At 53.0% G+C, this 26,401-nt stretch overlaps 2 protein-coding genes across 7 annotated transcripts; both read right to left on the reverse strand.

Annotated features, from left to right (window-relative positions):
- Positions 1 to 340: 340 nt before the first annotated feature.
- On the reverse strand, positions 341 to 5,177 carry mrpl22 (mitochondrial ribosomal protein L22). The gene is made up of 7 exons (XM_030086676.1): positions 5,122 to 5,177; positions 4,980 to 5,022; positions 2,754 to 2,889; positions 1,266 to 1,331; positions 1,062 to 1,139; positions 761 to 830; positions 341 to 685 (listed from the first exon to the last, which is right to left on the reverse strand). Exons 1-7 carry the CDS (start codon positions 5,144 to 5,146, stop codon positions 477 to 479), a joined length of 627 nt encoding a protein of 208 aa, XP_029942536.1. The 5' UTR covers positions 5,147 to 5,177; the 3' UTR covers positions 341 to 476.
- A 9,144-nt stretch (positions 5,178 to 14,321) lies between these two features.
- On the reverse strand, positions 14,322 to 25,778 carry lrrc32 (leucine rich repeat containing 32). 6 transcript variants are annotated; one of them, XM_030086669.1, is made up of 4 exons: positions 24,815 to 24,920; positions 23,026 to 23,215; positions 22,788 to 22,878; positions 14,322 to 18,167 (listed from the first exon to the last, which is right to left on the reverse strand). In XM_030086669.1, exons 3-4 carry the CDS (start codon positions 22,875 to 22,877, stop codon positions 16,320 to 16,322), a joined length of 1,938 nt encoding a protein of 645 aa, XP_029942529.1. In that variant the 5' UTR covers position 22,878; positions 23,026 to 23,215; positions 24,815 to 24,920; the 3' UTR covers positions 14,322 to 16,319. The 6 variants fall into 6 exon arrangements, with proteins under 6 accessions (XP_029942529.1, XP_029942531.1, XP_029942533.1 ...); XM_030086671.1 differs by having other exon boundaries at positions 24,837 to 24,906; XM_030086673.1 differs by lacking the exons at positions 23,026 to 23,215; positions 24,815 to 24,920 and adding an exon at positions 25,757 to 25,778.
- Positions 25,779 to 26,401: the final 623 nt, after the last annotated feature.

Raw genomic sequence — 26,401 nt, forward strand, 5'->3', positions numbered from 1 at the left:
TGGATCAGACTCTGGTCCACCCCGAGGTGGATGAACTGGAGAAAACTGATCCAGATTTGGGACTGAAGTTTTGAAATACCCAACAGAGGCTCAAGTCTGGATTAAAGGCAGGATTGGATTTCCTAATCTGGATTGAAATGATCAAGATTAAACGCTGTTTGAAATACCCAGTTTGGGATCAGATCTGGGTTTAATCCAGTCCACCAGGATTATGTTTGACATACTGGGAACTGGAGACCAGAACCCTAAAAGAGGTCCAGAACTTTTACTCCTTCTGTCCTTTTTCTACCGGAATAAAGAAAACAGTCGGACGATTCATGTATTTATTTACAAAGCTCTGAACACAGACTGGACCGGGACTGGGACCTGGACTGGGACCGGGACTGGGACCGGGACTGGGACCGGGACTGGGACTGGGACCGGGACTGGGACCGGGACTGGGACATGGACCGGGACCAGGACCTGGACCGGGCCGGTCACAGACTGTGGATGATGGTGCGGTTCTTGAGTTTGTGGACGTGGTCCTGGGCCCGGTCCAGGCGGCTGGGCCCCGCCCCCCGGGGCGCGGCGCCCTCCACCAGCCGGACGAAGTAGCTGCAGTAGACCCGGTCCATGATGCCGAACATGCCGCGGCCGTGGTACCGGATCCGCTTCAGGTACTGGCCTTTCCCGGAGAAGGACTCGGCTGCGGCGGCAGAGAGAGGCGGGTGAGCGGCGCGGGAGGACGAGGAGCGAGAGGAGGGCCGGGGCAGACACCTACCCACATACAGGTTGGACCTGTGCTCCACGTTGTGGTTCCTCACCGCCAGGTCCTGCGCCTCCAGCAGCACCTGAGCAGAGAGCAGCAGAACGAGAGAACCGGAGCGACGGAACGTGGAGGGTGGAGGGTGGAGGGTGGAGGGAGGGTGGAGGGAGGGTGGAGGGAGGGGGGAAGGTGGAGGGAGGGTGGAGGGAAGGTGGAGGGAGGGTGGAGGGAAGGTGGAGGGTGGAGGGAGGGTGGAGGGAAGGTGGAGGGAGGGTGGAGGGAAGGTGGAGGGAAGGCTGCCGCCGCCGCCACTGACCTCCTTCATGATTCGGGCTCCTTTCTTGTCGCTGAACTGCAGCTGAGCGACGGCCTGGTCCACGCTCATCCCTCTGATCTGAGACACACGGTTTGAGTCCAGGGACACCGCCACCATCGGCCGCGCCCCCCTACAGTGGCCCCGCCCCCCAGCAGCCCCCCCCCCCCCACAGTGCTCCCCCCCCACGCCCCCCGCAGGGCTCACCAGCTTGGCCAGGTACCACATCTTGTCCTTGCTGTACTTGATCTGCCTCCTGCTGTGGAAGACCTCCTGCAGAGAGAGAGAGAGGGAGAGAGAGAGACAGAGGGAGACAGAGAGAGAGAGAGAGCAGAGTGAGTTGGACTCCACCCCCTCACCCTGCAGTCTGGACTCTCTTTGAGCCGGTTTAACGGTGAAGCGCTGAACGCTCTGCTTCAGCCTTCAGCTCAGACGCTTCAAACGGCTCCGACTGACGGAGGACGGCTGGACGGCCGACTGACGGAGGACGGCTGGACGGCCGACTGACGGAGAGCGAGGCCCCCGCCTGGTGTGTCAGCACTTCAGGTTCTGCTGCAAGGTTCTGGATTCGGTTCTGCTGGTTCTGCTCCCAGATTCACAAACGTCTCAACAAACTAAAGTGGACGATAAACCGCTGAATCCTGTCCGGTCCCCTCTGGTCCAGTCCCATCCAGTCCAGTCCCATCCAGTCCAATCCGGTCCAGTCCGGTCCAGTCTGGTCCGGTCTGGTCTCATCCAGTCCAGTCCAGTCTGGTCCAGTCCTGTCTGGTCCCATCCAGGCCAGTCCGGTCCGGTCTGGTCCGATCCAGTCGAGTCCGGTCCGGTCTGGTCCGGTCCGGTCTGTTCCCATCCAGTCCAGTCCGGTCCGGTCCGGTCCGGTCCCATCCAGTCCAGTCCACTCCGGTCCAGTCCAGTCCGGTCCAGTGTGGTCCCATCCAGTCCAGTCCGGTCCCATCCAGTCCAGTCCAGTCCAGTCCAGTCCGGTCCCATCCAGTCCAGTCCGGTCCAGTCCAGGCCAGTCCGGTCCGGTCCGATCCAGTCGAGTCCGGTCCGGTCTGGTCTGGTCCGGTCTGTTCCCATCCAGTCCAGTCCGGTCTGGTCCGGTCCCATACAGTCCAGTCCAGTCCAGTCCGGTCCAGTGTGGTCCCATCCAGTCCAGTCCGGTCCCATCCAGTCCAGTCCAGTCCAGTCCAGTCCAGTCCGGTCCCATCCAGTCCAGTCCAGTCTGGTCCAGTCCTGTCTGGTCCCATCCAGTCCAGTCCGGTCCAGTCCAGGCCAGTCCGGTCCGGTCCGATCCAGTCGAGTCCGGTCCGGTCTGTTCCCATCCAGTCCAGTCCGGTCTGGTCCGGTCCCATACAGTCCAGTCCACTCCGGTCCAGTCCGGTCCCATCCAGTCCAGTCCAGTCCAGTCCGGTCCAGTGTGGTCCCATCCAGTCCAGTCCGGTCCCATCCAGTCCAGTCCGGTCCCATCCAGTCCGGTCCGGTCCGGTCCGGTCCGTTCTCAGATTCTCCAGCCTTATCCTCAGGTCCGACACTCTGGCAGCAGAACTCTGGTCTGTCTGGTTCTTTCTTCTCCCGGATTCACTGCGACGCTCCGGCTCTCGGACGCCTCCGGGCTCACCCTCCACTGCCCCACCGCGCCGCAGCGTTAGACCCGCTTCCCAGTCCGGACCGCGTCTGAATCCCGGGACTCACCGCCGGCCGCCGGGCCTCGTCCGGACGCTGCGGCGGAAACACCTGCAGGTTCTTCTTCTCCCAGTTCCGGGCCTGCAGCCCGGCGCCGGCGTGGAGACGGCACAGCTGCTGGGGGCCCGGGCCCGGGGCCGGGGACCTGCGGGGGACGGGGGGACGGGGTTAAAGGTCACAGGGAGAAGAACCGGCTCACAGATGACACAGAACGCTGACAGCTGAGTCTTTAAAGGCAGGTTGGAGGATTCTCCGCCAATTTCGGACAACATGGCCGACCTGCCACTTCTGGAGCGCCGCATGCGCGGCTGCCTCCATGAGGCCTGTGGGAGCGCACGGTGGGAGCGCACGGTGGGAGCGCACGGTGGGAGCGCACGGTGGGAGCGCACGGTGGGAGCGCACGGTGGGAGCGCACGGTGGGAGCGCACGGTGGGAGCGCACGGTGGGAGCGCACGGCAGCCGCATGGCAGTTTGTTTCCATCGGCGCAGCTGGAGCGTCGTCTCTCACAGGATTAAAACCCGTCTGATCATGTCGACTCTTCTTCCTGTCGTACATCAGAACACGGTCCGTACGGGAGAGTCTGACGTGTTCATGCAGCAGAACCGTCTGAACGGGATGACCAGCAGGTCGCCTGTCCAGCAGGAACTCCCCTCCTCCTGATCGGTCTAATCCTTCGTGCTTTGAATGTCCGCCGCCTCGTAAAGGAATCTCCAGTAGAACACGTTCTGCCTTCTTTCCTACGGCCTTTCTTCTGTCCTCTGCCGTCTCAAACAAGGTTCTCTTTTGTGGCCGGCCGTCTTCGGAGGCGCCGGGAGGAGCACGCCGCTTCTGAACCAGGTGCGCTGGTCACTTCCTAAACAACGCTCTGCGCACGGAGCTCCAAACCAGAGCGCCAGAGGCGGCGAGTCCACAGGACACGTCGTCCGCTAACGCGTTCCCACACTGACTGGCTTTATGACTGCCCAATCACGATCTGGAACCAGACTGTTCTGATTGGTTCTAAGGATCCTCCAGTAACCTTTAAGGAGAATAAATCACATTTTAAAGTCGTGTGGACAGCTGATGATGTGGTTTCCAGATTACAGTTCTGATCATCATCGTCTTTTCCTGATGTCTCTCAGATCAAATCAACAATAAAAATAAAAGGGGGAGATTCCCGGAGGAGGAGCTGAGCTGTGCACAACACTTCCTGACTCTCCACGGTGGAGCCTGAATCACCTCATGACTTTCTGGAAGAACGGCCTGCAGAAGGACTCAACGCGCCACCAATCAGAAATAATCCACAATAATCAGGACGACTTCAGGATGTCACTTCATATGAGCGCTTCATTTCCACTGCTCCGTATCGGAACTACTGAATGGAAATATGGGGACGCTCCTGTGAAACTTCCTGATACAGAAAGGAGCCGTTGGTGCTGTAAAGGAAGGATACCGGAATCACACAAATCCAATATTCAAACTATTGAAATCTTTAAAATTCAATGAATTGGCAGAACTCAACCTCCTGAAAACTATGGGTAAAGCTCAACAAAAAATATTTCCAGAGATTTTGCAAAACAGATTTAAAAAGAGAGAAAGTCAATATGAATTACGAGGAAGTGAAGTCTTTTCATCACCGGAGTCAAAAACCAAACCAAGGGAAAGGAATCAGTCTGTGGAAAATTAAAATGTCTCAGTGCATTTATAGCTTCACGAAATGTTTAAAAGAACAATTAATAAAAAGATGATACTGCTGTATAATGAGAAATTATAATACTTTGACTTTGTAAATGTCTTGTGAAATGGTTATTTTTATAGCAAACCTCGATGTAAACTGTTGTTTTGTCAATTATTTTAAGTTGGTAGGGGCAGATATAAGTTTTACTTCTTTCTGCTCATTTGCATTTGTTTTAAAGAATGAATTAAACAATACATTAATGAACGAATGAATGTCCTGTGCTTTGGGGGATGTGCACGATCTGCAGACTGCCCTGAGCGAATAATGGATCCTTGATGAGGCTCAAGCTTTCTAAAAACAGATAAATAACTTAACTAAATGGGAAAATCGACCAAAAGCGCGTTACAGTGACAATAAAGAACCAAACATTGATCAGTGTATAGAAATAAATAACACCGCTTCAGACGAGTCGATGACAGAAATCACACAAAACCGCCAATCAGTGGATTCGTGCAGCAGTTAGCTCGGAAGCTAACAGTTAGCATCTCAAGCTAACAGCTAGCCACGTAAAGCTCACCTGCAGGGAAACTGCCCGCATATACTCCGGATAAAAGCGACACCTGGAAAGAGAGTCCTGTTAAAACACGTCGCAGCCAAACCGAGCGCGTAAACATCACATTTTGTTCATTTTGTGAGAAATTAGTCTTTGTAGCTCTCACCGCGTCCTGTCAAGGAGGCAGCCATGTTGTATGTTTACGACACTTCTTTCTGTTTACGGCGATGAATGTTGTTGCTTACACTGCTCAGATTTAGTCCAGTTATCTTTAAATAACATCCATTATTCAATTTATGTAGTTGAAAAGAACAAATATATCCGACTACTGGCATTCCATTCTGGTTTCATAAGATGCAAACGTGAAGCTGTTTGGTGTTCACAGGCTTCCGTACTGACAAGATGTCAAATGTCTTTGCGACAGCACGCTGCCACACTTTGCGTGCTGAAGACGTCAATGCCACCGCCATATTGGACCGGTCACCCTAAAAACTATGAATAAACTTTTAATTACTGAAAACTGCCGTAACTATTATTTAAACATATGAAGGTTTGTGTGTGTGTGTGTGTGTGTGTGTGTGTGTGTGTGTGTGTGTGTGTGTGTGTGTGTGTGTGTGTGTGTGTCTTGTGAGTTGGAAAATGAGTCTTTGACTTTTGCAAACAAACGGCACAAAGTCACAACTGTTCACCACTGGGACTCGAACATGGGTTCCCTGATCAGCTCGCCTACATGAGCCTCTTGTCACGGGGGGGGGGGGGGGGGGGGGGGGGGGGGGGGCCTCTGTCCCGTGTCTCGGTTCAGTCCCGCGTCTCGGTTCAGTCCCGCGTCTCGGTTCAGTCCCGCGTCTCGGTTCAGTCCCGTGTCCCGGTTCGGTCCTCACGCCTCATGATGCTCACACTCTCTGTCTCCACTGCATCGTCCTGTCTGTAAACATCTGGATGGTTTGGTGCTTCCGGTCCTGATGACTGGCTGTTTCATTCTCACTGTATAACTGGATTTAACTCTGCATTAAACACCTTTCCTGGTGAGGCAGCGGCTCTTCCTGCTGCTGGACGTTTTGCCTTCTTCTGTCCTGAAAACAGAGAAGACCAGGCTGTCCTGACAGGATCAGTTCATCTGAGGAGCTTTTCCTCTCTGCACATCCCAGTGTCTCCGCTGCAACGTGAAACATTAAAACTTTAAATCCAAAAGGTTGAATGTTCTCAGCTGAAGCTGAAACCAGGAGCAGATCAGTTCCACTTCAGTTCCAGAAGTGATCCTCTCCTCCTGATGTCAAACTTCTTTCACCTTCTTTAAATCTTTAATAAACAAATTCAACGTCTTTCAACGTTTAGACTTCAGTTCCAATTTGCACCAGAAGGCGGCGACACCACAACACACCGAGTATTCCAGGAGCTGATGCAACATTTACTTTCACTAATCTAGTTACTGTACCTGACCTCTGACCTCCCGGAGCAGAGAGAACTTAAAGGTTATTTTGCAGCTGAATTAACTACTAACTGAATACCAGTGCAACTTACAAGTTACTCTGTAACTTGAGGAACTAGTTATGAAGCGCCAGAATGTTTCAATGTAGTAACTAGTTACTGTGATAAAATAATACTCTGAACAAACCTTCTTTCCAGAACCCTCCCCTCCTGCAGCAGGTGGAGGCCGGCTGGGTGGAGATCAGGTGATGGGTGGAGATCCCTCCATCCATCAAGCAGCTGCGTCTGAGTTCTCGGTTCTGCAGTCAGGTGGCAGGTGAAGCGATGACTTCATCCCAGACGGCCGGAGAACCTCGCCAGTTTGGTTTGGTTTCAGGTTCTCCTGGTAGAACCGGAGCAGAGGGGTGGAGGTCTCCGCTGTGAGACAAACATCCGTCCACAGCTCCTCCGCCTGATCAGGCCCCGAGGTTCCCCGTGGTTCCTGATACAGAACATGTTTCCTGGCTGATGGAGCGTCTGGGGGGGGGCAGCAGAAACATGTGGCTTCCAGGAGGAGAACGCTGATGAGCAATCACAACAGAACGGCTCAGAACGGCTCAGAACTGCCCAGGACCGGTCAGAACCGGTCAGAACTGGTCAGAAATGGTCAGAACTGCCCTCCTTCCTGAGCAGATCATCCTGATCATCTGACTCACCTGATGAGGCGACAACGAGCCGAGTCACCGGGAGGAGTGTGTGTGTGTGTGTGTGTGTGTGTGTGTGTGTGTGTGTGTGTGTGTGTGTGTGTGTGTGTGTGTGAGAGAGAGAAAGAGAGAGAGAGATTCCAGTCTGAGCACATTTCATGAAATTTCACTGTTCTGGACCAAACACCAGTCGTGTGTGTGAAGGTCCTGCAGAACCCTCCAGGTCCCAGGTTCCGGTAGATCCTGTAGAACCTCTTGAGTCCGGTGCTGTGGAACCGGCGCTGCGCCCACCCTGGTCCCCTCTGGGTTCTGGACCTCATTAGGCGGGTTCTGGCGCTGAGAGCGGTTGTTCTGGCAGCTGCAGACGGTCTGCAGGTCGTTAAACGCAGCGGAGGTTTGAACACGGCGTTCCTGGAAACACCTCAAGGCGTCACGACGACCTGCTGTTGTTTTCCTGGTTCTCCACGCCAGATGTTCGATTCCATTCTTTCAGTATTTTGCCTCCCAAACAAGTTTAATGTGGAACGAACCTGCAGCGGCTCCGGCGACCCCTGACCTTTCCCACCAACCCGCTGATGGATGGGGACAGCGAGTGCGGCGTGGGAGAGCCGGGATTCCACCACACGCAGAGGAGGAGGAGGCTGTGCGGCGTTCTGCAGAGACGAGAACCAGACGCAGCAGTCACGCTGTGTTTACTGGAACTTATCTAGAACTCAGTCCGCCTCCCAGCTCGGTTCTCCAGATCCAAACCGCACAACAGACCAGACATGGTGTTTGACTGCTGGATGGTTGTTGGATGGATGTTGGATGGATGTTGGATGTTGGATGGATGTTGGATGTTGGATGACTGTTGGATGGCTGTTGGATGGCTGTTGGATGTTGGATGGATGTTGGATGTTGGATGACTGTTGGATGGCTGTTGGATGGCTGTTGGATGTTGGATGGATGTTGGATGGCTGTTGGATGGATGTTGGATGTTGGATGGATGTTGGATGTTGGATGACTGTTGGATGGCTGTTGGATGGCTGTTGGATGTTGGATGGATGTTGGATGACTGTTGGATGGCTGTTGGATGGCTGTTGGATGTTGGATGGCTGTTGGATGGATGTTGGATGTTGGATGGATGTTGGATGTTGGATGACTGTTGGATGGCTGTTGGATGGCTGTTGGATGTTGGATGGATGTTGGAAGGCTGTTGGATGGCTGTTGGATGGCTGTTGGATGTTGGATGGATGTTTGATGGCTGTTGGATGGCTGTTGGATGTTGGATGGATGTTGGATGGCTGTTGGATGTTGGATGGATGTTTGATGGCTGTTGGATGGCTGTTGGATGTTGGATGGATGTTTGATGGCTGTTGGATGGCTGTTGGATGTTGGATGGATGTTGGATGGCTGTTGGATGTTGGATGGATGTTGGATGTTGGATGGCTGTTGGATGTTGGATGGATGTTGGATGTTGGATGGCTGTTGGATGGCTGTTGGATGGATGTTGGATGTTGGATGGATGTTGGATGTTGGATGACTGTTGGATGGCTGTTGGATGGCTGTTGGATGTTGGATGGATGTTGGATGACTGTTGGATGGCTGTTGGATGGCTGTTGGATGTTGGATGGCTGTTGGATGGCTGTTGGATGGATGTTGGATGTTGGATGGATGTTGGATGTTGGATGACTGTTGGATGGCTGTTGGATGGCTGTTGGATGTTGGATGGATGTTGGAAGGCTGTTGGATGGCTGTTGGATGGCTGTTGGATGTTGGATGGATGTTTGATGGCTGTTGGATGGCTGTTGGATGTTGGATGGATGTTGGATGGCTGTTGGATGTTGGATGGATGTTTGATGGCTGTTGGATGGCTGTTGGATGTTGGATGGATGTTTGATGGCTGTTGGATGGCTGTTGGATGTTGGATGGATGTTGGATGGCTGTTGGATGTTGGATGGATGTTGGATGTTGGATGGCTGTTGGATGTTGGATGGATGTTGGATGTTGGATGGCTGTTGGATGGCTGTTGGATGGATGTTGGATGTTGGATGGATGTTGGATGTTGGATGACTGTTGGATGGCTGTTGGATGGCTGTTGGATGTTGGATGGATGTTGGATGACTGTTGGATGGCTGTTGGATGGCTGTTGGATGTTGGATGGCTGTTGGATGGCTGTTGGATGGATGTTGGATGTTGGATGGATGTTGGATGTTGGATGACTGTTGGATGGCTGTTGGATGGCTGTTGGATGTTGGATGGATGTTGGAAGGCTGTTGGATGGCTGTTGGATGGCTGTTGGATGTTGGATGGATGTTTGATGGCTGTTGGATGGCTGTTGGATGTTGGATGGATGTTGGATGGCTGTTGGATGTTGGATGGATGTTTGATGGCTGTTGGATGGCTGTTGGATGTTGGATGGATGTTTGATGGCTGTTGGATGGCTGTTGGATGTTGGATGGATGTTGGATGGCTGTTGGATGTTGGATGGATGTTGGATGTTGGATGGCTGTTGGATGTTGGATGGATGTTGGATGTTGGATGGCTGTTGGATGGCTGTGGCGGAGGCAGTATAACAGATGCTGAGGGCTCCGTCCACCAGGGGGCGCCAACAGCTGTATAAATAGGTTGTTAAACTAAATAAGCAAAGACGATTGAATAATAACAGTCGTCTATAGTCTTATTTGCTGAGTCGCCCCCCCCTCCCAGCCCCCCCTCTCCCAGCCCCCCCCTCTCCCAGCCCCCCCTCTCCCAGCCCCCCCTCCCCCTCTCCCTCCCGTCCCCTCCCGATTCGCTCCATGACAGTTTCTGGACGTTGTCCCCCATCAGAGTGTCAACCGATGTCCAAAAGAGCAGAACTGTCTGGAGTCCCGGGAAGGAGAACCCAGAGGAGGAAGGAGAGAGAGACGGAGGTGAAGTTCCGTGGAATTCTGTCTGTGCTGCAGAACCAGAGGAACCTGGATGGAGCCGCATGTCAGCTGATCGGTGGTCCCTCCAGCCTCTGACGGCAGGCGACACTGAGGAGGGCAGGACGTCACGGGGCTTCATGAGGAGAACCGCTGGTCCTCCTCCTGCATTCCTCAGCGAAATTTATGTTGGATCGTTTCCGACGGTGTTTACATTCCCTCTCTCTTTTTATAATGTTTTATTGCCGTCTGGTTGCTCGCGCTGGCCCTGCTGCTAATGCTCACTTTTCCACCCTGATCTGATCGTTGAGTCGAGTCGTTACTGTTGATGAGGAGCGTCAGAGGAATGCTGGGAACGTCAGCTGTGATTCAGCCAGATGTGTGTTTGAACAGGGAGTGTTTCCAGTCTGGACTCTCGCTGCTTCCGTCCTCTGATGCTATCGCTGCTCATCTCATAAACAGAGACAGGAAGACGTCTCGGGGTCGGGGGGGGGGGGGGGGGGTCCGATTTCCGCTCGGAGGGCGGGTGGTGGTGACCCGCCTCCACCCACAGAGGAGCAGAAGCCTCCGCGACCCCCCAGCAGGAAGGACGCCTGGAGAGCTTCAGCCATTCCCTCAGTCAGGGGTCAGGGTGAGGGGTCAGGGGTCAGGGTCAGGGTGAGGGGTCAGGGGTCAGGGTCAGGGTCAGGGTGAGGGGTCAGGGGTCAGGGTCAGAGTCAGGCGTCAGGGGTCAGGGGTCAGGGTGAGGGGTCAGGGTCAGAGGCAGAGGTGGTCAGAAAGTTCTCTCCCATGCCGTGTTTTCCATGTAGCCAGGCGGTCCTGGCAGAGCCGGGCGGATCGTGACCTCCTGGGCCCAGAACTGTTGGTTGCAGGTGATTCAGATCAGCCCCGCCCTCTGTTAGCTGACTGGGCACAACAAAAACATGGCGCGGGAAAGTACTTTCTGTCCACCTCTGGTCAGAGGTCAGAGTCAGGGTCAGGGTCAGGGTCAGGGTCAGGGTCAGGGTCAGGGTGGTCGTACAGAGACACCTGCTGGTCACAGAGGGAACCAGCTGATAGACTTCCTCGCCGGCGTCTCTGGCTCCTCCCACAGCGAGAATACCGGTTCTGTTTCAGTCTAAACTGGATCCTCCAGGTCTGGTTCTCAGAGTTACAGCTGTTTGAGAGAACGTCAGCCAGGCGTCGTGTGACGGAACAATGGCAGCTGATGGTATCGACAGGCGGCAGGAAACCGTCCAATCAGAGATCTGATCGGCCCCGCTCCCTCCTCTGGACCTCAACACTTGAAAAGCTGAAATCTGTCCAGTTTCCAGCGTTTCCTCCTGAATGATCACTCCCCCCCTCCATCCATCCATCCATCCATCCATCCATCCATCCATCCATCCATCCATCCGACCTTGACCATGTCTGTCTTTCCTCCTGGAAGCTTCAGTTCACCGGGCTGCAGTAGCATCAGGACTCCTGAGGGGGGCAGTGTGGAGAAATCCAACTGAACAGCCTGAACTGGTTTCATCCGTAAAAAAAAGAAAAAAAAAGAGTTTTCTGTTTGTGAATGAAGTCCAGCCTGAACTCAGCCTGGAGGGTGACTCAGTCAGGAAACAGGAAACATGTCGCCGCCGGTTGATCTGATCAAGGCCTGAACGTCTTTCTAAGCTTCTGGAGCCGCTTCAGCTTCAGAGACTTCAGGTCCAAGAAACCAGGAGGAGGAAGAAACCAGGACAAAAACGACAGGAAACACTTTTCTCCGACTGAGTTTTCAGTCTGTTTAACATCATGCCTCCACCTGCTGACAGACGGGAAAACACTAGAGGACCAGTAGAAACACTGACCTTTGACCCTGGAGAAGGAGGAGCGGCTCTCTGCCTCCACCTGCTGAAAGACGCGAAAACATAAAAGGAGGTTCCACAGAGCCACGCCCCTTCGTGAGGAGGTGGTTCCACGGAGCCACGCCCCTTCGTGAGGAGGTGGTTCCACGGAGCCACGCCCCTTCGTGAGGAGGTGGTTCCACGCAGCCACACCCCTTCGTGAGGAGGTGGTTCCACGGAGCCACGCCCCTTCGTGAGGAGGTGGTTCCACGGAGCCACGCCCCTTCGTGAGGAGGTGGTTCCACGCAGCCACGCCCCTTCGTGAGGAGGTGGTTCCACGCAGCCATGCCCCTTCGTGAGGAGGTGGTTCCACAGAGCCACGCCCCTTCGTGAGGAGGTGGTTCCACAGAGCCACGCCCCTTCGTGAGGAGGTGGTTCCACGGAGCCACGCCCCCTCCTCCAGCTGACATGCTGGATAAAGTTCTTTGTGGGACCAGAACCGGACGTTACAGGAACTCTGACAAATTAAACTGCTGAGAACTGAGGAGCCGAGAATCTGAGACGTCCTGCTGCACCCGAGGAGAAAGAGACTCTTCAAAGTCCTGAACAGATCATCCGAAGACCTGCTGGGAGCGCTTTCGTTTTGTGAGACAAGAGTCTCCGAAAGAACCGACACTCCTGCAGGACCGGATTCTAGAGGGGAACCTCTGAAAACACACCAGAATCTCTGGAACTGTCCTCTGAAACCCGGACCAGAACTGTCAGAACCTCATCCTGTCCGCCACATTTTATACCAGACACTGAAATCAGCCCTCCACTGGATCCCTCCACTGGATCCCTCCGCTGGATCCCTCCGCTGGATCCCCCCTCTGGATCCCTCCTCTGGATCTCACTTCTGGAAGCCTTCTCTGGTTCCCTCCTCTGGAACTTTCCTCTGGATCCCTCCTCTAGAACCCTCCTCTGGATCCCTCCTCTGGATTCCTCCTCTGGATTCCCCCCTCTAGAACCCTCCTCTGGATCGCCCCTCTGGAATCCTCCTCTGGATCCCCCCTCTGGATCCCCCCCTCTGGATCTCTCCTCTGGATCCCCCCTCTGGAACTCTCCACTGCATCCCTCCACTGGATCCCCCCTCTGGATCCCCCCTCTGGATCGCCTCTCTGGATCCCTCCTCTGGATCCCCCCTCTGGATCCCTCCTCTGGATCGCCCCTCTGGAACCCTCCTCTGGATCCCCCCCTCTGGAACCCTCCTCTAGATCCCTCCTCTGGATCTCTCCTCTGGATCAACCCCTCTGGATCCCCCCTTTGGAACCCTACTCTGGATCAACCCCTCTGGATCCCCCCCTCTGGATCCCTCCTCTGGATCCCCCCTCTAGAACCCTCCTCTGGATCGCCCCTTTGGATCGCCCCTCTGGATCAACCCCTCTGGATCCCCCCTCTGGATCGCCTCTCAGGATCCCTCCTCTGGATCCCTCCTCTGGATCGCCCCTCTGGAACCCTCCTCTGGATCGCCCCTTTGGATCGCCCCTCTGGATCCCCCCTCTGGATCGCCTCTCTGGATCCCTCCTCTGGATCGCCCCTCTGGAACCCTCCTCTGGATCACCCCTCTGGATCCCCCCTCTGGATCAACCCCTCTGGATCCCCCCTCTGGATCCCTCCTCTGGATCCCTCCTCTGGATCGCCCCTCTGGAACAACCCCTCTGGATCGCCTCTCTGGATCCCTCCTCTGGATCACCCCTCTGGATCCCCCCTCTGGATCAACCCCTCTCGATCCCCCCTCTGGATCCCCCCTCTGGATCCCCCCTCTGGATCGCCCCTTTGGATTGCCCCTTTGGATTGCCCCTTTGGAACCCTCCTCTGGATCGCCTCTCTAGATCCCTCCTCTGGATCTCTCCGGATCATGTGAATCCCTCGTCGTCCCGGTCTGTCTGGCGAGCGCAGCAGGAAGTGGAGCTGCAAACATCCCGGCTTCGTTCTCTACAGGCGGACTCATTCCTCTGAATCCCCACGGGCCCTGAACGCACCACGACGACGTGACACGTGACAGTGAGAAAAAAAAAAAACGGTTCAAATGGATAAATTTAGAATGACAAGAATCTCTTAAATTCGGGAAAACAAAGCTTAAAATACAAAAACAAGCAAAAGTGACGAGAGAAGAGATGAAATGGTGAAAAGTTGAGTTTGGGTTTGTTTGACAAACCTCAGGAACTGATGTCTGATTGGCTCTGGAACCCGGAAGTACTGACATCTAGCCCCGCCCACTGCGTCACATAAGGTGAACGTCTCTTCAGTGTGTGTGTGTGTGTGTGTGTGTGTGTGTGTGTGTGTGTGTGTGTGTGTGTGTGTGTGTGTTCAAGTGACTAAAGTCATATTAAAAAACGAAAACATCTGTTTCCACTGTGGAGTTTTATTTACATTTTCGGAGCTGATTTTAATCATAAACCAGAGGCTGAAACGACAAACTGTGACTTTAATCTCTAACAGATTTAATTCTCCCTGAAAGCGGAGCGTTGACTCAGCTGCTGTGAAAACGGCCTGAATGTCAGAAATACGAAGAGTCAAACTTAAGAGTTTTGTGAGAATCTTCAGTGTTTAATAGAAAACAAACGAACAGGAAGTAGAAAACCTTCATTCAATAGACTGTTTACATGACCGGAAGAGAAACCCTTTCAGAGTAAAATCCACAGGAACCTGCTCTCAAGCTGCAGCTCACACTGAGGAACAGGATGATATGGTCATGTTCCGGCGCCGGAACGTGACGATGTGGCGTCGGAATGTAATGACAGAATACCGTGCCGCCATGTAATGACGCGGCGCTGGAATGTGACGATACGGCGGAATGACGTAACGATACGCCACTGGAACCACGATGCTGCTGAATCGTTGCATTCTGGTGGTGGAACACAACAATTCGGCGTCAGCCTGTCTTTAAAGGTTCCGGAAGCCGTTTACTGTAATTCCACGCCACGCGGCGCGGTGCAGCGCGGCGTGGTGCAGCGCGGCGTGGTGCAGCGCGGCGCAGCACGGCGTGGTGCAGTACACGGCGGCGCGGTACGAGGCGGCGCGGTGAGGCTGAATGCAGGCTGGCGAAATGAGCTGCTGCTCCACCTGCTGGCCGGAGCCGGTATCAGCAGCCGGATCCGGGCCGCCGCTGAATGAAACTCGACCAAACGGAACCTAGAAAGACGCAGCGGAACGATTTGACCTTCAGTCCCGATTCAAGATTTTTACATCAAAACATCAAAACAGGACACAAGTGTGTGATGAAACAGTGAGAGCTGGAGAGCTCGGACTCCTGACTCTGTTCGGGCTTTAGTGTTGTGGTGTTAGAGACAGTCAGAGTGGCGGCTGTTTAAAGTGCATCATGGGTAAAGAAAAGCGTGTGACTTCAGGAACAAAGAGGTGTGTGTTGCACAGCCGGTCGTAGTGTTTCCCCCTCTTTATTTTTAGCGTTAAGGAAGCCGCCGAAGTTTCCGTGTTTCCTGGAAACTCGCTGAAAAACCTGAAGACCTTCTGCTGCTTCGGACTCCGTCTCAGCGGAACCGGACTGTATCTTAAACGGACCGAGATCCCAAACATTCCGCAGATCATTTCTAGAAAGGGACGGATTTCTGCTGCCGTCTCCGTCTGACGAGGCGGGCGTTATTTGACACCTGGCTCACATTGAGCTGGGACTGAGTGACTGAACAGAGGAAGCAGCTGGAGTGGTTCTGGCAGAACATCTGTCCGAGGCGGCGTGAACAGAACCTCCCAGGTTCTGGGTGTGGTTCTGCTGTAGTGTTTCAGTCGGATTCTTCATTTTACATTCAACAGACGGCGCGGCGAAGCCGACCACCGCCGTGCGCCAGGAACAAAGACGTGTCTGACCGGAACCGGTCCGACCGGCACTTTTCTCTGACGCTTTTTAATCTGTTTCTCAAAACCGATCGAGCCTCAAAAAGCTGGAGTTCTGCACAGAACCGCTGAGGAACCGGGAGGTGGGAACATTCCAGCTTCAGCAGGGAAACAGCTGCTGAAGCGTGACGTTTCAGCCTCGTTAGCATCGCCGCGCTGACGGGAGCTGCTCCGTTTCAGCCTCGTTAGCATCGCCGCGCTGACGGGAGCTGCTCCGTTTCAGCCTCGTTAGCATCGCCGCGCTGACGGGAGCTGCTCCGTTTCAGCCTCGTTAGCATCGCCGCGCTGACGGGAGCTGCTCCGTTTCAGCCTCGTTAGCATCGCCACGCTGACGGGAGCTGCTCCGTTTCAGCCTCGTTAGCATCGCCGCGCTGACGGGAGCTGCTGTGTTTCAGCCGCGTTTTGTCAACGATCTGAAGCTTCCAGCTCGCCAGCTGCTACTCGAGGTCACGTGACTTCAAAACATTCCAAAATCGCGCTTCGGCCGCCGCAGGAGGCGTTTGAACCGCCGACCTGCAGCGTCATGCTAACGACTAGCTAGCTGATGTGGTCAAGTCCTTCAGCGGTCCGTGGTTCCACAGCGGAGACGTCAGATCCTTCATGTCCTTCACGTTCTGAGGCGTTCCTTCAGGTTCTGCGGCGTTCCTTCAGGTTCTGCGGCGTGGGTTCTCCTCATGCGCTGAAGCTCCGGCTGCCTTTGTGCCTCCGGGCGCGGCAGCATTTGACCAGCAGCCCCAGCGCCAGTGCCGCCGCCAGCAGCGCCAGCAGGGCGGCGGCCAGGTACCCGGGCAAGCGCGGCGCGCGGCACATGTCCTCGGTGACCCGGCGCAGGCTGAGCGGGTCCGGCCGGTCCCGGTGCCGGCAGGTCACGGCCTCGATGTCGGGAACCCGCACGGCGGCCCGCCGCACCAGGCGCACCACGCCCAGGCTGTCGCAGCAGCGCAGCGGGTTGGAACCGACGTACAGCGTCTTCAGGGAGCGCTCCAGCGCCGCCATGGTGCTGGGCTCCAGCGTGACCAGGCTGTTGTTCTGCAGGTTCAGGGACTCGATGCCGGACTCCCGGGTCCAGGCCGGCAGGCGGCTCAGCCGGTTGGTGGACAGGTCGACGTGCCGGAGGCCCCGCAGCGCCGACAGGTCGGTGCTCAGGCTGGACAGGTCGTTCTCCCGCAGGAGGAGGTGGACCAGCGAGGTCTCCAGGCCGCGCAGGGAGTCCGCGTGCAAGTCCAGACCCGGGTTCTGGGACAGGTCCAGCAGCTGCAGGGGGGTGTGGGAGAACGCGTCGGCGGGTAAAGTCCTCAGGTGGTTCCCCGACAGGTAGAGGAAGTGCAGGTTCCTCACCGAGGACAGGGACACGCAGCCGGACGGCTCCGGCCCGGTTCTGCGGTTCTGCTCGGTGGCGCAGACCTCCAGCCGGTTCTGGTCCAGCTGCAGGTACCTGAGACCGGACAGCCTCTGGAACAGGTTCTGGTCCACAGTGCGGAGCTGGTTGCCCTGCAGGAAGAGGTCCTCCAGCCGCTGCAGGGCGTCCTCCCCGAACGCCAGACTCCGCAGGGCGTTGAAGCTCAGGTCCACGGTCCGGACCCGGGCCAGGACGTCCGGGTCGGACACGGAGAACGCCGGGACGCAGTTGTGGCTGACGTTGAGGACCCGGAGCAGCGCCATGCAGTAGAAGAAGCACTGGGGCAGGTCCCGCAGCCGGTTGAAGCTCAGGTCCAGAACCCGCAGCCGGTTGAAGACCCGGCTGGGTTCCCGGTCCGGGCTGCCGCTGGCGTTGACGCTCTGCAGCCGGTTGTGCGACACGTCCAGGTGTTCCAGCACGTTGTTCTCCGGCAGCACCGGGAAGTACAGCATGTTGTTTTGGCTCAGGTCCAGAGCCAGGAGCCGGAAGACGCCGGCCGGGGCGCTGTGGAACCGTTCCACGCTGTTCCGGCTCAGGTTGAGCCTCTCCAGGCTGTACAGGTTGAAGTCCGTGATGCAGGAGATGGAGTTCCGGGACAGGTCCAGGTCGGTCAGCTGGTCCAGCGAGTCGAACGCTCCGTCCTCGATCTCCAGGACCACGTTGTCCCGGAGGCTGATCCTCCTCAGGGCCAGCGAGCCGGAGAACGTGGTCCGGGAGATCCTGGTGATGCTGTTCCCCTCCAGGGACAGGTTCTGCAGGGCCGGCGAGTCGGCCAGGAAGGAGTCCGACATCCCGGTGAAGAGTCCGTTGTGAGACAGGTCCAGCGACTGGACGGACGCCAGCGCGCCCACGCTCTGCCCCGACTGGGCGAAGACGCTGAGCCGGTTCCGGGACAGGTCCAGGACCCGGAGCTGGCTCATGGTTCCGAAGAGGCCCGGCTGGATGAAGCGGATCCTGTTGGAGTGGAGGTCCAGGTGCTGGAGGCCGGTGTGGAAGGCCAGGGTCTCCCGGGTCAGGTTCTGCACCCGGTTCCTGGACAGGTCCAGCAGCTGGACGCCGTGGGGGAGGGGCACCGGGACGGCGCTCAGACTGAGGTCACTGCAGAAGACCTGGGACTGGACCTGAGGACACACACACACACACACACACACACACACACACACACACACACACACACAGCCTGGTTTAGTCCTGGTCCTGGAGGCTCTTCAGGATTTATAACTGAAATATTTCAATAAATCTTTAGTTTCATTAAAAAAGTTGAAAAAGTTCCAGAAGAAAAGTGAAAACATCTTGATGAGCATCAGCCTGCCCCCCACCCCCCATCCCTCCACCCCCCCTCCACCCCTCCACCCATGAACTGCAGCCTGAAATTGAAACCATGTGTCCACGAGACCCTCCATCCAGAAACAGTCTATAAAATAGTCTCCGCCCCAAACACACACACACACACACGCACGCACACACACACACACACACACACACACGCACGCACATAAAGTCTTGTATTTCTATCCTTGTGGGGACCGTCCATTGACTCCCATTCATGTCTAGCCCCTAACCCTGACCCTTACCCTAACCCTAACCCACACCACAACAAAGCCTAACCCTAAAGAAATGTTTTTGACCTTTTACTTTTTTCAGTAACAACAACATGGTCAAGAAAACACTGTTTCTCCTACTTAGGACCGGAAAAAGGTCCCCACAAGGCACGTCGTTCCACGTTTTGCTATCCTTGTGGGGACATTTGGCCCCAACAAGGATAGAAATACGAGAACACACACACACACACACACACACACACACACATCCTGTTTTAATGTTAAACAGTGAGATTAGACTTTGTTAACATTTGGTCTCGTGTGAGACGAGAACCAGTTTAGAGCCAGTTTAGAGAGTTTAGCCTGAGTCTACAGTGAGATAAGAGTGAGACTACAGTGAGTCTAGAGTGAGATAAGAGTGAGACTACAGTGAGTCTAGAGTGAGATAAGAGTGAGACTACAGTGAGTCTAGAGTGAGATAAGAGTGAGACTACAGTGAGTCTAGAGTGAGATAAGAGTGAGACTACAGTGAGTCTAGAGTGAAATTAAGATGAGATCAGAGTGAAGTTAGCTGGTAAACGTCCTGCACTTCTACAGCGCTTCCTCTGCAGTCTCACAGCAGTGGACGGCCGCCATGCCGGGCGCTCCGTCCGTCCACTGGGGGTGATCTGGGGTTCAGTGTCTTGCCCAAGGACACTTTGACAAGCAGACAGGGGGAGACAGGAATCGAACTAACAACCTCCCGCCGCAAGACGACTGCTCTCCCCACTGATCCACAGCCGCCCCGCGGCTGGCGGCGGTTTCACTACGGTGTATTTTTAGAAAGCAGGACGAGAACCGAGGTTTATTTCATTCTGATGGTCTTTTCCCACATCCTCAAACCCACGCCTCAGACGTTCCCCCTGTTCTAATCTGTTCTAACCTGTTCTAATCTGTTCTAATCTGTTCTAATCTGTTCTAATCTGTTCTAACCTGTTCTAACCTGTTCTAACCTGTTCTAATCTGTTCTAACCTGTTCTAACCTGTTCTAATCTGTTCTAATCTGTTCTAACCTGTTCTAACCTGTTCTAATCTGTTCTAACCTGTTCTAACCTGTTCTAATCTGTTCTAATCTGTTCTAACCTGTTCTAACCTGTTCTAATCTGTTCTAACCTGTTCTAACCTGTTCTAACCTGTTCTAATCTGTTCTAACCTGTTCTAACCTGTTCTAACCTGTTCTAACCTGTTCTAATCTGTTCTAACCTGTTCTAACCTCTTCTAATCTGTTCTAATCTGTTCTAACCTGTTCTAACCTGTTCTAACCTGTTCTAATCTGTTCTAACCTGTTCTAACCTGTTCTAATCTGTTCTAATCTGTTCTAATCTGTTCTAACCTGTTCTAATCTGTTCTAATCTGTTCTAATCTGTTCTAATCTGTTCTAACCTGTTCTAACCTGTTCTAATCTGTTCTAATCTGTTCTAACCTGTTCTAATCTGTTCTAACCTGTTCTAATCTGTTCTAACCTGTTCTAACCTGTTCTAATCTGTTCTAACCTGTTCTAACCTGTTCTAACCTGTTCTAACCTGTTCTAATCTGTTCTAACCTGTTCTAATCTGTTCTAATCTGTTCTAATCTGTTCTAACCTGTTCTAACCTGTTCTAATCTGTTCTAACCTGTTCTAACCTCTTCTAATCTGTTCTAACCTGTTCTAATCTGTTCTAACCTGTTCTAACCTGTTCTAACCTGTTCTAATCTGTTCTAACCTCTTCTAATCTGTTCTAATCTGTTCTAACCTGTTCTAACCTGTTCTAACCTGTTCTAATCTGTTCTAACCTGTTCTAACCTGTTCTAATCTGTTCTAATCTGTTCTAACCTGTTCTAACCTGTTCTAATCTGTTCTAACCTGTTCTAATCTGTTCTAACCTGTTCTAATCTGTTCTAACCTCTTCTAATCTGTTCTAATCTGTTCTAACCTGTTCTAACCTGTTCTAACCTGTTCTAATCTGTTCTAACCTGTTCTAACCTGTTCTAATCTGTTCTAATCTGTTCTAATCTGTTCTAACCTGTTCTAACCTGTTCTAATCTGTTCTAACCTGTTCTAATCTGTTCTAATCTGTTCTAACCTGTTCTAATCTGTTCTAACCTGTTCTAACCTGTTCTAACCTGTTCTAATCTGTTCTAATCTGTTCTAACCTGTTCTAACCTGTTCTAATCTGTTCTAACCTGTTCTAACCTGTTCTAATCTGTTCTAATCTGTTCTAACCTGTTCTAACCTGTTCTAATCTGTTCTAACCTGTTCTAATCTGTTCTAACCTGTTCTAACCTGTTCTAACCTGTTCTAACCTGTTCTAATCTGTTCTAACCTGTTCTAACCTGTTCTAATCTGTTCTAATCTGTTCTAACCTGTTCTAACCTGTTCTAACCTGTTCTAATCTGTTCTAATCTGTTCTAATCTGTTCTAACCTGTTCTAACCTGTTCTAATCTGTTCTAACCTGTTCTAATCTGTTCTAATCTGTTCTAACCAGTTCTAACCTGTTCTAATCTGTTCTAACCTGTTCTAATCTGTTCTAATCTGTTCTAACCTGTTCTAACCTGTTCTAATCTGTTCTAATCTGTTCTAACCTCTTCTAATCTGTTCTAACCTGTTCTAATCTGTTCTAACCTGTTCTAACCTGTTCTAATCTGTTCTAACCTCTTCTAATCTGTTCTAATCTGTTCTAACCTGTTCTAACCTGTTCTAACCTGTTCTAATCTGTTCTAACCTGTTCTAACCTGTTCTAATCTGTTCTAACCTGTTCTAACCTGTTCTAACCTGTTCTAATCTGTTCTAATCTGTTCTAACCTGTTCTAATCTGTTCTAATCTGTTCTAACCTGTTCTAATCTGTTCTAACCTGTTCTAATCTGTTCTAACCTGTTCTAATCTGTTCTAACCTGTTCTAACCTGTTCTAATCTGTTCTAACCTGTTCTAACCTGTTCTAATCTGTTCTAATCTGTTCTAACCTGTTCTAACCTGTTCTAATCTGTTCTAACCTGTTCTAATCTGTTCTAACCTGTTCTAACCTGTTCTAACCTGTTCTAACCTGTTCTAATCTGTTCTAACCTGTTCTAACCTGTTCTAACCTGTTCTAATCTGTTCTAATCTGTTCTAACCTGTTCTAATCTGTTCTAATCTGTTCTAACCTGTTCTAACCTGTTCTAATCTGTTCTAACCTGTTCTAACCTGTTCTAACCTGTTCTAACCTGTTCTAATCTGTTCTAACCTGTTCTAACCTGTTCTAACCTGTTCTAATCTGTTCTAATCTGTTCTAACCTGTTCTAATCTGTTCTAATCTGTTCTAACCTGTTCTAATCTGTTCTAACCTGTGCTAACCTGTTCTAACCTGTTCTAATCTGTTCTCGTCCAGGAGAACCTCCGATCAGCCTGAGAGGAAACGCAGGAAGCAGGAGAGGAAAGATATTTTATGAACAAATCAAAATCAAGACGGAAGATTAAGGATTAAAACCAACATTTAAAAGAAGAGATTACAATTAAACATTTAGACTAAATGAAAACCAGAGTTTATGGATAAAAATTACAATTAAAGATTAAGACCAACTAATTAAATGAAAGATTAAGATTAAAGTTTAAGATTAAAGATGAAGATTAAACTGAATCGATGTAAAATTACAGATTAACATCAAACCGTGAAAAACATGAATCATGTTTTACTCAGCGAGGTCCACCCTGACTTTGAAATAAACTCTGAAACTGGAGTGAAGTGAAGGAAGGTGTTTCTGATGAATCTCATCCATCCTTCACACACACACACACACACACACACATACACACACACACACACACACACACAGGTTTGTATTTCTATCCTTGTGAGGACACTCATTGACATAATACATTTACTAACCCCAGACCCAGACCCAGACCCAGACCCAGACCCAGACCCAGACCCTGACCCTGACCCAGACCCAGACCCTGACCCTGACCCAGACCCAGACCCTGACCCTGACCCTGACCCTGACCACCACACAGCCGAACCCTAAAGAAATGTTTTGACCTTTGACTGTTTTCAGTAACAACAACATGGTCAAGAAAACACTGTTTCCCTCATGAGGACCGGAAGAAGGTCCCACAAGGCACATCCAGCAGGTTTTCCTATCCTTGTGGGGAAAATGAACACACACACACACTCAGGTAGAACATGCAGAGCCGGGTCCACTCACCACCTGGCAGGGCGGGACGTCTCGGGGACGCCGGGCAGACGCCGCCATGCAGCCGACCATCAGCAGGAGGAGCTGGACGGCGGCCATCATCCTGCAGCGTACACACAGACACACACACACACACACACACACACACACGTAAACACACACGCAGAGCCGGCGGCCACATCAATGCTGAGCGCAGGAAGCTGCTGCGGCTGATACGGCTGGAAAAGGGAAGCGGCTGCTGACTTCTGACCTATGGGCTGTTCCTCCGCCGGGGCTTTCTGCCTGACACTTCCACAGAACCCGCTGCAGAACCGTCGTACCGAGGAACCGTGACTCAGCGGCTCGCGCCGGGTTACTGCTCTGCGTTCGTCTGAGTCACTCCACACACATCAGCCTCCGACCCGGCGGCCGCCAGCGGAAACACCTGAGAGGAACCTGACCTGAAGCACATGGGCTCAGTCTGAGGCTGGAGAACCCGCTGGAGAACCCACTGGAGAACCCGCTGGAGAACCCGCTGGAGAACCCGCTGGAGAACCCACTGGAGAACCCGCTGGAGAACCCACTGGAGAACCCACTGGAGAACCCACTCAACCACGACGCTCTGAGTCCCAGATCAAAACCCTCAGACTGAAGTCCAACACTGAACATAAAAGCCTGTTTTCATGACGACGTTTCCAGGTGGAAACTCTTGAATTTGTTAAAACATCACGTTTGTCTCCATGACAACAAGAAGAACAACTTTTTAAAACACGATCCTGAAGTGAAAACTATATATTAAGACAAAACACCGAGACAGACAGGAAGATGCTCCATAGTCTGATGTTAGCTTCACGAACATTTAGAGTTTCGAGCGAGTCTCCAGGTTCAGATCAGAGTTTAGAGCGAGTCTCCAGGTTCAGATCAGAGTTTAGAGCGAGTCTCCAGGTTCAGATCAGAGTTTAGAGCGAGTCTCCAGGTTCAGATCAGAGTTTAGAGCGAGTCTCCGGGTTCAGATCAGAGTTTAGAGCGAGTCTCCAGGTTCAGATCAGAGTTTAGAGCGAGTCTCCGGGTTCAGATCAGAGTTTAGAGCGAGGTCTCCGGGTTCAGATCAGAGTTTAGAGCGAGTCTCCGGGTTCAGATCAGAGTTTAGAGCGAGTCTCCAGGTTCAGATCAGAGTTTAGAGCGAGTCTCCGGGTTCAGATCAGAGTTTAGAGCGAGTCTCCGGGTTCAGATCAGAGTTTAGAGCGAGTCTCCAGGTTCAGATCAGAGTTTAGAGCGAGTCTCCAGGTTCAGATCAGAGTTTAGAGCGAGTCTCCGGGTTCAGATCAGAGTTTAGAGCGAGTCTCCAGGTTCAGATCAGAGTTTCGAGCGAGTCTCCAGGTTCAGATCAGAGTTTAGAGCGAGTCTCCAGGTTCAGATCAGAGTTTAGAGCGAGTCTCCAGGTTCAGATCAGAGTTTAGAGCGAGTCTCCAGGTTCAGATCAGAGTTTCGAGCGAGTCTCCAGGTTCAGATCAGAGTTTAGAGCGAGTCTCCAGGTTCAGATCAGAGTTTAGAGCGAGTCTCCAGGTTCAGATCAGAGTTTCGAGCGAGTCTCCAGGTTCAGATCAGAGTTTAGAGTGAGTCTCCAGGTTCAGATCAGAGTTTAGAGCGAGTCTCCGGGTTCAGATCAGAGTTTAGAGCGAGTCTCCAGGTTCAGATCAGAGTTTAGAGCGAGTCTCCGGGTTCAGATCAGAGTTTAGAGCGAGTCTCCGGGTTCAGATCAGAGTTTAGAGCGAGTCTCCAGGTTCAGATCAGAGTTTAGAGCGAGTCTCCGGGTTCAGATCAGAGTTTAGAGCGAGTCTCCAGGTTCAGATCAGAGTTTAGAGCGAGTCTCCAGGTTCAGATCAGAGTTTAGAGCGAGTTCGGTTCGGTTCCGTGGTGATGTTGGCGTCCAGCCGACCCTCCTTCATCTCCTCCTGTGTTTTTCCCGGCGAGTTGAGCGAGCAGACGGAGTGTGAAGTTCCCCCCCTCCGTCCCCCCCGCCTCCTCCTGCCCCCCCCCGGCCCCCCCGGCCCCGGTACCTCTCTCTGGCTGAACTCTGACCTCTCCTCGGGAAGCCTTCACGGCGGCGGCGGCTCCTCGGACCCGGCGCTCCTCTCGGCCGACTCTCCGCTCCTCATCTCAGAGTTCCATCACATCCTGTGAGAACATCCTGCAGCCCCGGCCGGCCCCCTCCCCCTCCCCCTCCCCCTCCCCCCGCCGCCCCTCCCCCCGCCGCCGGGGACGGCCTTATAAGGGGGGATCGGCAGAGCTCTCCGGCCCCCCCGCCCCCCAGACCTCCGTCACAGCAGCCTCCACCTGGAATTCGGAGCATTTCCAAGCTCCTCCATCCACTCGTAAACAAACATGGCCGACGTCAAACGGCGAACCGTCAGAATCCGCCGGGGAGCCTCCGAGCAAGGCTCAGCCGATGGGCTCAGGATTCAGACCTGCTGGAAGCGGGATGAGCGTCTGGAACGCTCCCACTCCGGTTCTACTGCAGAACGGGAAAACTGGGAAGGTTCCACATTCCGGGCAGAACAGAGGTCTGGAACAAAACACCGACGACGGAACCGAAGGACACTTGTCTTCCTGTTCTTCCAGGCCAGAACACCCAGCGGATCCTGGAACCTGGTGATCCTCTGGACCGGGACCGGATCGATCCCGGACCATGACGGAACCTTCGTTCTCACACTGACCGGGTTCGACTCTCAGCCCTGGAAAATCCACGACTCGACCCGACTCCGTTCTCTGACCCAAACAAACCAACCAGAGCGACACACTGCCGTGCTCACAGGGTCACTGGTTCGAGCTCCAGTTCCTAAAAAAGGCCTCTGACCTGGAAACATCCTCAGGAGGATCATAAACCTTCATGTCTTTCACTGAAGACGTGCACAGGAAGTGGCTTCATTCATCTTTTCTTTAAATCAGTTTTCTGGAGGAATTTCAGCAGAAGAGGAGGAAGAAGAGGAGAAGAGGCTCACCTGCTCGGCTGCGCTGCTTCAGCTTCACTTTCAACTTCACCATCCTTTTATCACCACACACACACACACACACACACACACACACACACACACACACACACACACACACACACACACACACACACACCTGTCCTCGGGGACCTTCCTCCCGCCGGTGGAAATCCCGGGTTTTTCCTCTCCGCCCAGCATCACTCTCTTCTCTTCCTCCCCTCATTGTGACTTCTGTGTGGCGCTCACGCGCCTCTGCTGCACGCGCCTCTGCTGCACGCGCGGCTTGTTTTTACTGCTTTTATTCACCGTGAACTGAAAAACAAAGAACCAAACCGAGCGGTTCACTGCTGCTGGACGGCAGGCCTGTGTCGCCCCCTGCTGGCCACATTCAGCCACTGCAGGAAACCGACGCTACAGTCTGTCGAAGAGTCTCTGACTTTAAAGGCAACAGCACGAGACACTGGAGTCACAAGTCAAAATGACAAAAACAGAACAAACTGTCGTGTTTCCATGACGACTGAACATGTGGAAGGTTGTTTCCATGACGACTGAGCATGAGGAACACCGTTTCCATGACGACTGAATATGAGGAACGCTGTTTCCATGACGACTGAGCATGAGGAACACCGTTTCTATGACGACTGAATATGAGGA

This window comes from Salarias fasciatus, unplaced genomic scaffold (assembly GCF_902148845.1).
Source record: "Salarias fasciatus unplaced genomic scaffold, fSalaFa1.1, whole genome shotgun sequence".
In the NCBI taxonomy this organism is placed as follows: Eukaryota; Metazoa; Chordata; class Actinopteri; order Blenniiformes; family Blenniidae; genus Salarias; species Salarias fasciatus.